Source organism: Puma concolor, chromosome A2 (genome assembly GCF_028749965.1).
Source record: "Puma concolor isolate L17-30 chromosome A2, mPumCon1.1.hap2, whole genome shotgun sequence".
In the NCBI taxonomy this organism is placed as follows: domain Eukaryota; kingdom Metazoa; phylum Chordata; class Mammalia; order Carnivora; family Felidae; genus Puma; species Puma concolor.
Genome location: NC_141668.1, coordinates 118,711,342 through 118,723,464, shown reverse-complemented (window position 1 = coordinate 118,723,464; position 12,123 = coordinate 118,711,342). Strand labels below are relative to the sequence as shown.

Below are 12,123 nucleotides of genomic sequence, written 5' to 3'. Positions count from 1 at the left end.
TGGCAGCCTAAGTCATTGTCTGTACTGTGGTCTTTGAGCAGTTCATCTGAATATTTTATTTCCCTTATGGTTTTATTTTTAAAAACGTAAAAATGAAGGTGTGGATACCAGTGGAGGGAGGGTAGTTCTCCTCAATGTAATGTAGAAGCAGAACATGCATTTAGAACTTTAAACAATGGAATTACTTCAAAATAATTGTTATCTATTTAATAAATCATACTACTGTGGTCATTGAGGAGTAGTCTGCTATGTATGCTGCTGAGGGCATAGTGAGGGCGCATTTGGCCAGGTTATAAGTGACCCCTTAATGTTCACTCAAAAACAGACCAGGTGGAGGGGCGCCTGGGTGCTCAGTTTGTTGAGTATCCAACTCATCTCCTCATTTTGACTCAGGTCATGATCCCAGGGTCCTAGGATCCAGCCCCACATCAGGCTTCATGCTCAGCCTAAGATTCTCTCTCTCCCTCTGCCCCTCTACCTTGCTTGCTCGTGTGTGCGCTCTCTCGCTCCCTCTCTCTCAAAAAAAAAAAAAAGACCAGGTGGAGTATAACCAACAAGTTTAGTCACATCAAGGTGGTCCCACAGAGTAAAGATAAAGTCCTATGATTTTCACTTGTTCTATTTTATAGGATAACATTCTTTTCCTTACATTTTGTGAGCATTGGGGGTTAAGATAGATATGTCATCCTTCGGGGCCTGGGCATTCTGGATAATTAATCTTCTGCCATACCACAGAGACAAAAGTGGAAATTATGCAATTAAAAGCAATAGATTTTAGCTTCCTCCTGTCTTTTCACAGACATAAGCCAGTTGACCACGGTGTGGGGGTTCATTTTGAAGGAAGATACTCAAGAATTTATATGAAATGCTGAAGATCCACGCAAGATTGTGTCTGTAAGGCTAAGAGAAATGGGAGCTTTTATACCACGATGAGCTGTCTGGGCAGGAACCGTCAGCCCTATTGACTGCTGGGCTCTCATTTTTGACTATTAATATCAGCTGTTGGCTCTGATTCTTATACATCTGACTTGCATTCACCTGAATTACAGTATATGTTACAGCAAGAGGTTGTTTGAAATAACTGACATGTCAGTAGAGCTGACTGTTGGTTTGGAAACAGGATGCTTAACTGGCTGGGGCAGGGTTGTGAGTAGGCTGAGGATGCTGCCAGCACTGTGGGCCAAGGATAGTGTCTGGATGAAACAACCCAGTCCTCCAGATGTGAGTTCCAGGACCCAATGACACCACCCTCTGCTGGTTCTTATTTCTTGTTTTTGAGGACTGGGTTTAAATCCCTGCTTTGTCACCAACTGAATGACTTATATTTGCATTTATGTAAAGTATGGACTCTTTTTTGTTTGAAGGTTAAGTGCAAAGAAGCAATACATTTTTTTGTTACTGCTTTGCAATGTTCCTGTCCCCTTTAGTCCCTCTAATGCGTATATGACCATTCTTCAATGAAGTAATAGCCCAGTTAACACAAGGATCACTGTGTGTCCTGCCATAAATAGCATCTCTATTTCAGTTTTTCGAAGATGTTAATTTATATGAAAATAAAAAATAATACAAGGAAAAATTCAAGTTATATAAATGTAACTCTTTCCATTGTCATGTGTAAAGTGGCTGGCATTTAGTAAGATTTTATTCTCTTCTTCCCTCTGTCCCCGTTTCCCATGTCCTGAACTCCTTTATGGTCCAATTCCTGGATCACCTCCTTGGAGAAGCCCTCCCTGACTGCCTCTGTAATTAGCTACTCTTTGGTCCTCCATCCTTTATATTTCGCTGATTACATAATGCATGAATTATCTACTTACCTACATGTCTGTCTTTTCTACCAGAGCAGGGCCTCTTGAGGCAGAAACTTCCATTTCGAGACTTATTTGCATATTCCAGAGTCTAGCTCAGCGCTTGGTGCATAGGAGTGTTTTTGGTGAGTGAGTGAGTAAGTAGGTGGATGAGTGAGTAAATGAATGAATGCAAAAACTGAGTGAGGGACTAGACCACTGGTAAAAGAAACCCTGAGCTGGGAAGGGTTTCAACTAGAAGAATTAAGACCGTAGGTCACACAGCACAAGTACTTTAGCAGGGAAGTCTGAGTCTCTGAACCATCCAAAAGCTGGTACACATATCTGTGTCTGTGCACCTTTGGGGGAAGAGAGGAGAGTCTGTAGCTGTCCTCAGATTCTCAGAGACATCCATGAACCCCAAATGTTGACAAGTTGCTGATGTAAACAGATGGAACAGGCAGGCCCCACCGAGAGGGCACAACGAAGTGATTACAGAAGAGATGTGACAAAGGAGGAAAAATCAGACCTGGAGGAGGAGACACCGAGTCCTGCATGGACCTCAAGGAGAGGTTGTGGCCCAAGGACAGGATAGAGTCTTGAGGGTGTTGCTATTTGCTTATAAGCAGTGCTTGTGTGAGGAAACCCAGGGAAGATTCTGTTTCTTGTACAGAATCTGTGGGCTGAAAAGGGCTGCTCAGTTTGCTGGTTCCAATCACTGGCCTCCAGGCACACCGAGCAGAAATGATCCCAGGCAAACACTGGGTCTTTCTTGCCCCAAATAGCTTCCCTCCCCCATTTCCCTGCACTCTTCTCTTCTCTTCTCTTCTCTTCTCTTCTCTTCTCTTCTCTTCTCTTCTCTTCTCTTCTCTTCTCTTCTCTCCTCTCCTCTCCTCTCCTCTCCTCTCCTCTCCTCTCCTCTCCTCTCCTCTCTTCAGTATGTATGTATGTATGTATGTATGTATGTATGTATGTATGTATTTAGAGAGGGCATGTGAGCAGGGGAGGGGCAGAGAGAGAGAGAGATAGAGAGGGAATCCCAAGCAGGCTCTACACTGTCAGCACAGAGCCCAAGGTGGGGCTTGATCTCTCAAACCCTGAGATCACGACCTGAGTCAAAGTCAAGAGTCAGACACTCAACCGACTGGGCCACCCAGGTGCCCCTCCCCTGCATCTTTCTATTCTATCCTTGGCTGTGAAAACTTGATTATCATTAAGAGCAGTCTTTTTCAAAAATGTGGGTCATGGCCCATTGGTGAATCGTGACGTAAATTTAGAGGGTCATGACCAGCCTTATGAAAACATGAAATAGAATATGATAGAAAATATTGAGTGCATCACACATGTAAGACTGAGTATCATGTGGGACGTCCTGTTTCAGCTCAATATGTATGGGCTTTTGATATCATATGTATTTCCTTTTGTGGGTTGTGGTCACAAATGATTGATAAGCACCAGTCTCAAGCATCATTGTAGACATTCACGAGATACTCGCTGAAAGGCCAGGCCCCTGAGCGGACAGTGGTGAGAGATGAGGTGGGAGAAGAAGCCACGTTGGGGTTCTACACTGGAAAGCCCTCTGCTCCTGGCCAGAAGTTAGGGTCCTGCCACATTGCCCACCACCATCACCCCTTCTTGATTTTTTCCTCTCCTCCCCTGGACAGGTTGTATACGTCACTGCAACATTTCCCTATATCATGCTTCTGATCCTCCTGATCCGAGGGGTCACCTTGCCCGGGGCCTCCGAAGGCATCAAGTTCTACCTGTATCCTGACCTCTCCCGGCTCTCCGACCCACAGGTAAAGTTGCTTGCTTCGTGTCCAGTTGCCTGTCACCACTGGGATGCCGTCTGCCAGCCTCTGCTGCCAGCCATGGGGGCTTAGCAGCTGGCTGAGCATGTAGAAGTCCATGGACCCCTTCTCACAATAATCATTTTCCATGCATAAATTAAATGCCTAGGAAATCCAATATATTGAAATACAACCATCAAAACATCAACAAAAGACAAATTTGTGGCATGTAATAATATATGTGCTTGTTTATCAATACATTAAAGAGCAAGATCCAGCAACAGGTCCTATGATTTTTATGGTTTCAAAGTCATGGTGAGCATAAATGATGTGTGGAGATATCTATACTGTGATATGAAAGTATCTGGGATTTCTACTGCTGACAATTCTGCCGTTTGTTGTCTATATTCATAATTGAAGAAATGCTAAATTTGTTAGAGGTAAGTGTAAACAGAAGGTTTTTCCTCTGCCTAAGATCACAGATCCCCCAGCCATGCATCTCAGTGAGACCAACTGGGTCTTTGTTGGTGATTGATTTTCCTTGTGGGTGCAGCTTGCAGAAAGAAAATAATTGATGAAAACTGGCTCACCTCTTAGTTGTGTCCGGTAAGGCGTTGGTTGTGCTGAATCTTGGATAGTGACTGTTTATACCTAAGCTTCTCTAAGTGGGCAGTGATGGTGTTGCCAGGTGTATGTTAGACAAGAGGTGAAAACAGACATCTTGCAGGCCCAGAAATGCTCAACCTCACTACTTGTTAGAAGCTCCTGGGACCTTTTGAAAAATCCCAATTCCCAGAGTGTAACCCAGACCAATTAAATTAAATTTTCTGGGGGTGGTTCCCAGGTATCAGTGTTTCCTAAAGGCCATCAGGTAAATCCAGGGTGTCAGATAATGTGCTCAAAGACATCTGATGGCCGAGGAGACATCCATGTTTGTTTAATTGAAGTATAGTTGATATACAATGTTATATTAGTTTCAGCTGTACAACATAGTGATTCTGGCATTTTCATACATTGCAAAGTGATCACCCTGGTAAATCTAGCTACCATCTGTCAACATACACAGTTGTTATATATTATCAACTATATTCCATGTAGTGTACGTTGTATCACTCTGACTTATTTATTTTATAACTGGAAGTTTGTACCTTTTAATCCCCTTCTGCTATTTTGCCTACCCCCATCCCAGCAACCACTAGATTGTTCTCTGTATCTTGGAGTCTGTTTCTGTTCTGTTTTGTTAATTTTTTTTGGATTCAACATATAAGCAAAATCATACAGTATTTGTCTTTCTCTGACTTATTTCACTTAACATAATACCCCCAGGTCCATCCATGTTGTTGCAAATGGCAAGATTGCATTCTTCTTTGTGACTGAATAGTATTCCGTTGTATCTGTGTACCATATTTTCTTTATCCATTTGTCAATCAGTGGACACTTGGGCTGCTTTTATAATTTGGCTATTGTAAATAATGCCATGATGAACATAGAAGCACCCATATTTCTATTAAAATGAACATAGATACATCATGCATTAGAATGTGGAATCTGCATTCATAGTAGATGAGACTGCAGGAAACTCCGAGTCTGCAGTCTGTAGCTTCCAGCCACCCCCTGTTAGGAGAACTTGGGTGGAAAGGTTTATGGAGGGCGAGTTATTGCAGCTCAGGTGTAGCTCATTACACTGATTAAGGTCCATGGTGAAGTGGCAACGTGTGCTCGTTTCTTCTCAGTTTGCTGTGCCGTGAGGGGCCCCTGAGGCTCGGGGCACCACCGGGCACCTGACGTAGCATCCTGAGTTGCAGGCAGAATCCCTAGGAAGAAGGAAATTAGCTCCTGACTGTTGGCCTCACCAACTCCAACCTCCGATGGCAAAGGCTCAGTTGGAGAGTGAGTTTTGGAAAACGTATTTCCAGAATCACTGGTCTGTGCCTTTTTGTCAGATCCACAAATTCTTGACCCAGTACAGATTTCCTGTTCTTTCCTCTGCTCACAGGTTTCCTTATCCTGTTCCTCAGGGTCTGTCAGGAAAGAGATCCTGGGCATCACCCACATTTTCCAAACCTAACTGATCATCGGAACACCTTGGAACATGTTAAGAATGCAGTTTTGGGGGTATGCGATGGCACCTGCCTATTTATATAATTAGGAAGCTGCCGAGGAGATTCTGATGATCAGAAAAGTTTGGGAAAAGCCAGCCAACACTCACAACCGTAGAGCCCTATCTACACATATACACATGTACCACAAACGCACATACCCACACACAGGACAGAGGTGAAGCCAGGTGTTCACCATTCACACTGTCTGCCTCATCATCCCAGTTTCCTGCCATCTCCCTTCCTCTCAGGCTTCGGCTCCCAGGCCAGCACTCACTTGCAAGGCTGTTCTGAGGAATGGCCACTTGGAGTCGTGGTATGAACATTGGGCCAACAGTCAGGACCTGGCTTTCCTCGGGCTCTGCTGCTGATCCTAAGTGACCTTGGACAGGTTCCTTCTCTTTTTCTCCTTCTGGGCCTTCGTTTTCCCACGAAGGCAAGAAAAGGTTGATTTCATTCAGCAGGTTCAAAGTGGATTCTGAGATGCCTGCATTTTCCATGAACATGGGTTGACTGATAGACTTATAGGCCACCTTCAGCCCTCTGCCCATTTTTGTAAATAAAGTCTTACTGGAACACAGCCATGTTACTTATTTTTTCCCCATATTGTTTGGCTGCTCAAAGGCATAACTCAGAGGCAAAGATGAGTCGCTGAGACAGAAACCATATAACCCCTATGCCCCGGCCCCTGCCACATTGAGTGACTCACTAGGGCTCAAAGGACTCAGAGCAGTCATACTCTTTAATACAGCTTATTTCCAGCATCAGCGAGAGAAAAAGACACATCACATCAAGTGGGGAGGAATCCATGCCATAGGCTTCCCACAGTCACCTGCCAGGAGGAGCCACACAGAACGTGTTCCTTCTTGCAGCATCAAAATGCAGCAGCATGTGGGCAGTATTTCTCCCCAGAGGAGATTGGTCAGGACTCGGGTTTTTAATGGGGAAGTTTTATTAAGTGCGCAGGTACTTTGTGGCCATGTGATCGATCACACGGTCTCCAGAAGGAAAGCAGGTACTCACCGTAAGTTGCATTGCTTGTACAAATAGTCCAGGCAAGCTGGCACAGCAGAATTCAGTGCCCCTGGCATACAAAATGACGGTGTGACTTAGTACCAGGGGAATATCTTAGATAAGTTCCCAGATATCAGCCAAGAGCCAATCCTGCCAGCAGGCCCTTTGGGACAGGAACATCAAGTCTGCTGTGGTAACTCTTTGCTGCACACTGGCAAAACGTAAAATATTTACTATTTGGGCTATTCTAGAAAAAAGTGCTAATTTTGAGCTGCAGAACCCTCAAATGCCTGTAAGGGGAGACTTGTTGGCCTCTGATCTCTGCTTGACTCCCTCACTCTACCCATGTTGCTCTCTGCCTCGGCTGCCACCAGCCTGGTCCAGATACCACCATCTCCCCCTTGACAGTAGCCTCCTAACTGGTCTTCCAGAAATGTCCCTTAACCCCTTGGTCCTGTGGGCCACTCTCATTCAGCAGCAGAGTGATCTTTTTGAAATCTAAATCTGACAGGCATCTCTTGGATTAAATCCCTTTTGGGGTTCCCTGTGGTCTTTGGTAGGGCCTCCATAGGGCTTCCTTGAGCTGTCTCCTTGCTGCATCCCCATCATTTCTCCCCCTCTCTCAGTTCATGCCAGATCCTGGCCTTCTTTCTGCCTCAGGACCTTTGCACATGTTACTTCTCTGCTAAGAATGCTCCCTCTTTCCTCCCCAGACCCTCCTCCTGCACCTTGCCCAACATCCGCTCATCCTTTAGGACTCAGTTTAAACATCACTTTTTCAGGCAAGTCTTTCCGAACTGCTAACCATGCACCCTCTAGTATTTCATACTTATTTTCCAAAGTGCTTACCATGTTTGCAGGGAAATATTTATCTATGTATATACATGTATGTATGTATGTATTACATGTGTGATTTGTTTAATGTCCATTCATTTGCTTGACAGATACTTACTAAGTGCCTGTTCTGTATCAGAGATTATTATAGGTATCAGGGATATATAGCAGTGGACATTGAACAAAATAATGATCCCTTCCCCAAGAAGTTTATATGCCAGTCAAAGAAGATAGCAGTGAACAGAATAAAAAATAAAATATGCAGTCCATTAAATGGCGACAAGACCCAAAGAGGCCAAGGATGGAGTGGCAAGGGGAGTGCTTAAGAGAGGGTGGATACAAAGTTCCTCCCAGAGAAGACAGCTTGGAAGCAAGGTCTGTATCTGTTTTTCCCACCATTGTATCTCCAATCCCTAGCTAGCTCAGTGAGTGGGACATAATAGGTGCTCAATAAATGTTTGCTGAATGGCTGTAAGAGCCAAAGCTATTTTGAGATTTTTGAGGAAAGATTCTGTTGCTTTAGCCAAAAATTTAAAAACCTCCAGCTCACCAGATCTGTGAGTTGTAATGTTTTTTGATTCTCCTTGTGTGAGCATGCCCACCAAAAGGAACAGAGATAGTTAATTGGGATAGAGGTAAGGATAGCGACCACAAGAGGGAAGGGTAAACAAAATTTCGTGCAACTGGTGTCTTTGGAAGCTGGAGTGTGTTGCGGGAAGGGCCCAACATGGCTGAAAAGAGAGGTGGGGGTAGCCCTGAGCCTGCTTTCTGTCTGCTCCGGGGGCTGAAAGGCTGGTGTTGGGGTGTATAGTAACCTGGAATCTGTGGAGGGGTCTTGATAACTCCTCGAACTTTGGAGGCTAGCACATCACACAGATTCGTCTCGGCGTGCTGAGGGAAGGCAGCCTGTGCGTGGATCAGTAGAATCACAGTACCCCAGCTAGAATGTCCACTCAGTAGATAGATCCAGGTCAGAGAGGCTGAGCTACTTGTCTGTGGCCACACAGCAGCTCAGTGGCCCAAATAGGACTTAGAGCCCAGGGTTTCTGGGCTCTGAATGAAGGAAGGTAAGATCTAAAGAAGAAAATGACAGATCCACACCGAGAAGTTCTAAGTGTTCCCATTTGTGCACACCCCAGGCCATGAACCATCGGGAAGGCCCAGGCTGGAAATCCTGCTCTCCCGTTACAGTTCGTGTGGCCTCTAGCAAGGCTCCTCCCTCTCTGGGACCTGGTCATCTCTTCCCTAGAATGGGGGTCACAGGTTGTGGTCGCCTGCCCCATCAGATGGCTGTGAAGGTGAAGTGCAATGACCCAGTTAGTGGAGGAATGTTTTTTCTTTTTGCAGTTACGTGTTTTAATGTGCATTAGAAAAAAAAAAAAAACCTGGGACATCCATCAACCGTATCAGAACCGTGACTTCATAGTTATTGCTAGAGTGAAGCTGTATCTATATACACTTTACACACACACACACACACACACACACACACACACACACACTACACATTTACATACATGTATGTGGTAAGGAGCAAGGTTAATTTACAAGCAGCTATCAAATAAATACTAGAATGAACATGGACTTAGCAAAAAGAGTACAGGGTGAAGACGGTGTGCTGAGGTTTGGGACACGGCTGGGGCTGGAGAATCATCCTGAAGTAGCGTTAGGACTTCAGGTAGCCACATGGTCCCACTCAAGACAACTGAGGCATGGGTCTCAGAAGTAGAGAAAGTAGGTCAGGAGAGCTGTCAGCCAGAAATACTTAATCAGGAGATCAGAAAATGGCTCAGCCTCTTGGTGGTTTTCTCCTTTTATCAAGTCCTTGTTGTGACTAATGAACCTGACTTAGTTTCCCATTTGTGCTTCAGAACGCACCAGGAAGAAAGACTCCCAGAAAGGCCTGGCCGCTTGGCTTGTCTACGAGTGTGAACACCCTTGTTTTTCTTCAGGGTGATCTAGAAGTTGCAGTGGTCAGGCTTCCCACAGCTATGAGGGACTAAAAGGTTGATGCTGGACCTATCAGAGTGTCTCTTGTGTGTGAACCAATGGGAAGGATAGGTGATGGGGGTAGTGAGCCGAGGAGTCGGGCTGGTCAGAGGGGAGGCTGCTGGACACATTCAGACCTCCAGCCTCAGAGACTCATTGGGTCCCTGCACTGCTCCAGCCATTCCTAGAGTGTGGGCATGGTCTCAGAGGGACTGGGGGCCACCAGGGGGTGAAATAAGCCCTTACTGGGAGTCCTCCCCAGGCTGCCAACTCCATGAGGAAAGGGATCGCGACTGTCCTGTGGACCACTCACCTGTCACCAGAGCCCAGCAAAGCTGTTCCGTATCTTATCCCAGGGATATTTATAGCATGCCTACCTCTGCCAGGCAGTCAGTATATAAGTGAGTAAGAGCACTCTGTGACTGGGTGGGCTTCCCTCCCTGGAAGAAGGAAGAGGGTTGGAAGAGATCGGAGCTTTGCATCCTTCCTTTGGTCTGTTGAGAAGAACGTGCACCTTGTTCTTGGTGATGGTCCTCGTGCCAAAGCCTGTGAATAACTCCTGCCTTTTAAATACTAGGGAAGATCTAAAGGGGCTGCATCCACGCCATCACCCTCCGTCTTTTGCTTCCTGGGGGCTTATGTGGGTGGGGACTTCACAGGAGGGCTGATAGCTGATGCTCTGGGTGCTAAATGGAACCCCCAGCTTGCCTTCTCTCTCCTGCAGCTGGAAAAGCCAGCCCTGTCCCAGTGCTTCAGGAATAGCTGTGGGGCTCACATGTTATCATCACAGCTTTACCTCCCTGAAGCCATGTTTACCTCCCTGAAGCAAGGTGGGGCCTCTCCGTGATCCAGGATCTCCATTAATTCCAGACCCGGGCTCCAGCTTCCCTTCCCTGCTGCTTATAAGGGGTTCAGACATGCATGTGTGCTGTGTCATTTACGTTTCTAAAGGGGCACAGGTTCCTGACTGATGCAACGCTCTGGACCCCAGCTCCCAGGGCCTTAAGGGAAAAATCCTTTTGAGGGGTGCTCCTGAGCCCTCTGGGCTTGTGTGGCATTCTGCATGGAGACTAAGTCTTGATCTGGACAGGCAGATGCATTCACAGCGGCCCCCTCCTTCTATCTCCCCAGCCAGCGAGGCAGGAGAACTCCAAAAAGCATGTAAAGAGAACTCAGTTGTAGGGAGCCTGGGAGCCAAGAACACCTTCTTCACAGGGTAACTGTGAAGTCCAGAGAGAGAGCCATGGAAGTTATTTTAAGGTCTAAAGGGCTGTGCGCCCTACTGTTGTAGTCTCCGTGAGGGCCTCCTGACCACCTTGTATAAAATCATGCTCTCCACCCTGCACATCCTGTCTACACACCCACCCCCCCAGCTTTGGTTTTCACCATGACACTTGCCAACATCTAAGACACCTTTCATTTTGTGTCACCATACTCCACTCACTAGAATGTTAGCTCCAGGAGGGCAGAGGATTGATCTGTTGCATTCACTGTTAGATGTCCTGCCCCTGGAAACAGAGCCTGCCAACATTAAGAGCTCAGTAAATACTTTTAGGCAGGCAGGCAGGAAGAGAGGGGGGAGGGAAGGAAGGAAGGAAGGAATTGAAGGAAGGAAAAAAGGAAGGACGGACAGTTTCAGGAGAAGCCTATGTGACTCTGTTACAATGACCTAGCATGGACTGCAGTTGTGGGTAAGCTCTCCAGAGACAGGATTTTTAGTGCATTGGAATCTGGTATCTAGGAAAGGAAATTTGAGTCACTCTGTTGCCATTGACCAGCTTGGTGGCCTTCAGGCTGTCTCTTTACCTCTCAGAGCTCAGGGTTCTCACCTGTCTGTTGGGGTTAGAATATCCACCACACAGAGCAGGTGTGTTGTGGAGCAGGTTTGCATGTGAATGCACAAGCACTTCTATTTCTCATTTTCAGTGCCCAGCCCAGGGTCTGGCATGCAGTAGGGCTCCAGGGACACCAGTGATGTTCTTCATTTGCCTCCGTGTCACTGGGCTCTGGGCAGGATGAGTCAGAGCTCCACAGGCCTAGAGGGAGGCTTTGAACTCAGAACCGAGTGCCTTCATTGTGAATCCAGTAAATTAAGTTTCTCATCAAGAACTTGAAGCAACATGGCTCGCCTTCTTTGTCCTCCGGCAATTTGCATTCCGTGGTCTCTTATAACTTTCTAAACATCTATTTGCCTTCACTGTCAGCCCTGTGTTCTCTCCGAAGTGTGAAGTGCTTCCACTCCATTTTTCCCCCCCAAATTTTTATTTTCTGTCTTTTCAGTCTTTGGGGAATGGAGGGCCGCTTTCAGGAAATCACATTTTCCCTGCCCCAGATTCCTGCCACTCTCACTCTTCATTGTGTTTCGAGTGTGTGTTTTCAGGGCAAGAACAGAAAGGCCTGTCACGGATCCAAATCGCGGGGTCTGCTTTCCCAGGGTGTGCACACGTTCCCCAAGTCAGCCTCTTCTGTGGAGGGAACTGGAGCTGGCAGCTAAGGTGTCCCAAGTCCTGGAGGTGGGGTAGAAGGATGCCCAAAGAGTGAGCACCTCAGAACACTGGAAATCTCCTCCACCTGCCCTCACCCCATAAGGACAAATCAGGGAAAACAAGATCC

At 46.4% G+C, this 12,123-nt stretch overlaps 1 protein-coding gene across 2 annotated transcripts in view; it reads left to right on the top strand.

Moving 5' to 3' along the window:
* SLC6A11 (solute carrier family 6 member 11) overlaps nucleotides 1–12,123 on the top strand; it is a 135,014-nt gene that overhangs the window by 60,042 nt on the left and 62,849 nt on the right. The window contains exon 6 of one of the 2 annotated variants that reach the window (XM_086697427.1): nucleotides 3,449–3,583. The exons of the other annotated variant lie outside the window; for it this stretch is intronic. Within the exon in view, the coding sequence (XP_086553553.1) occupies nucleotides 3,449–3,583 (135 nt within the window). The remainder of the gene's footprint in view (nucleotides 1–3,448; nucleotides 3,584–12,123) is intronic. 2 annotated transcript variants of the gene reach the window in all.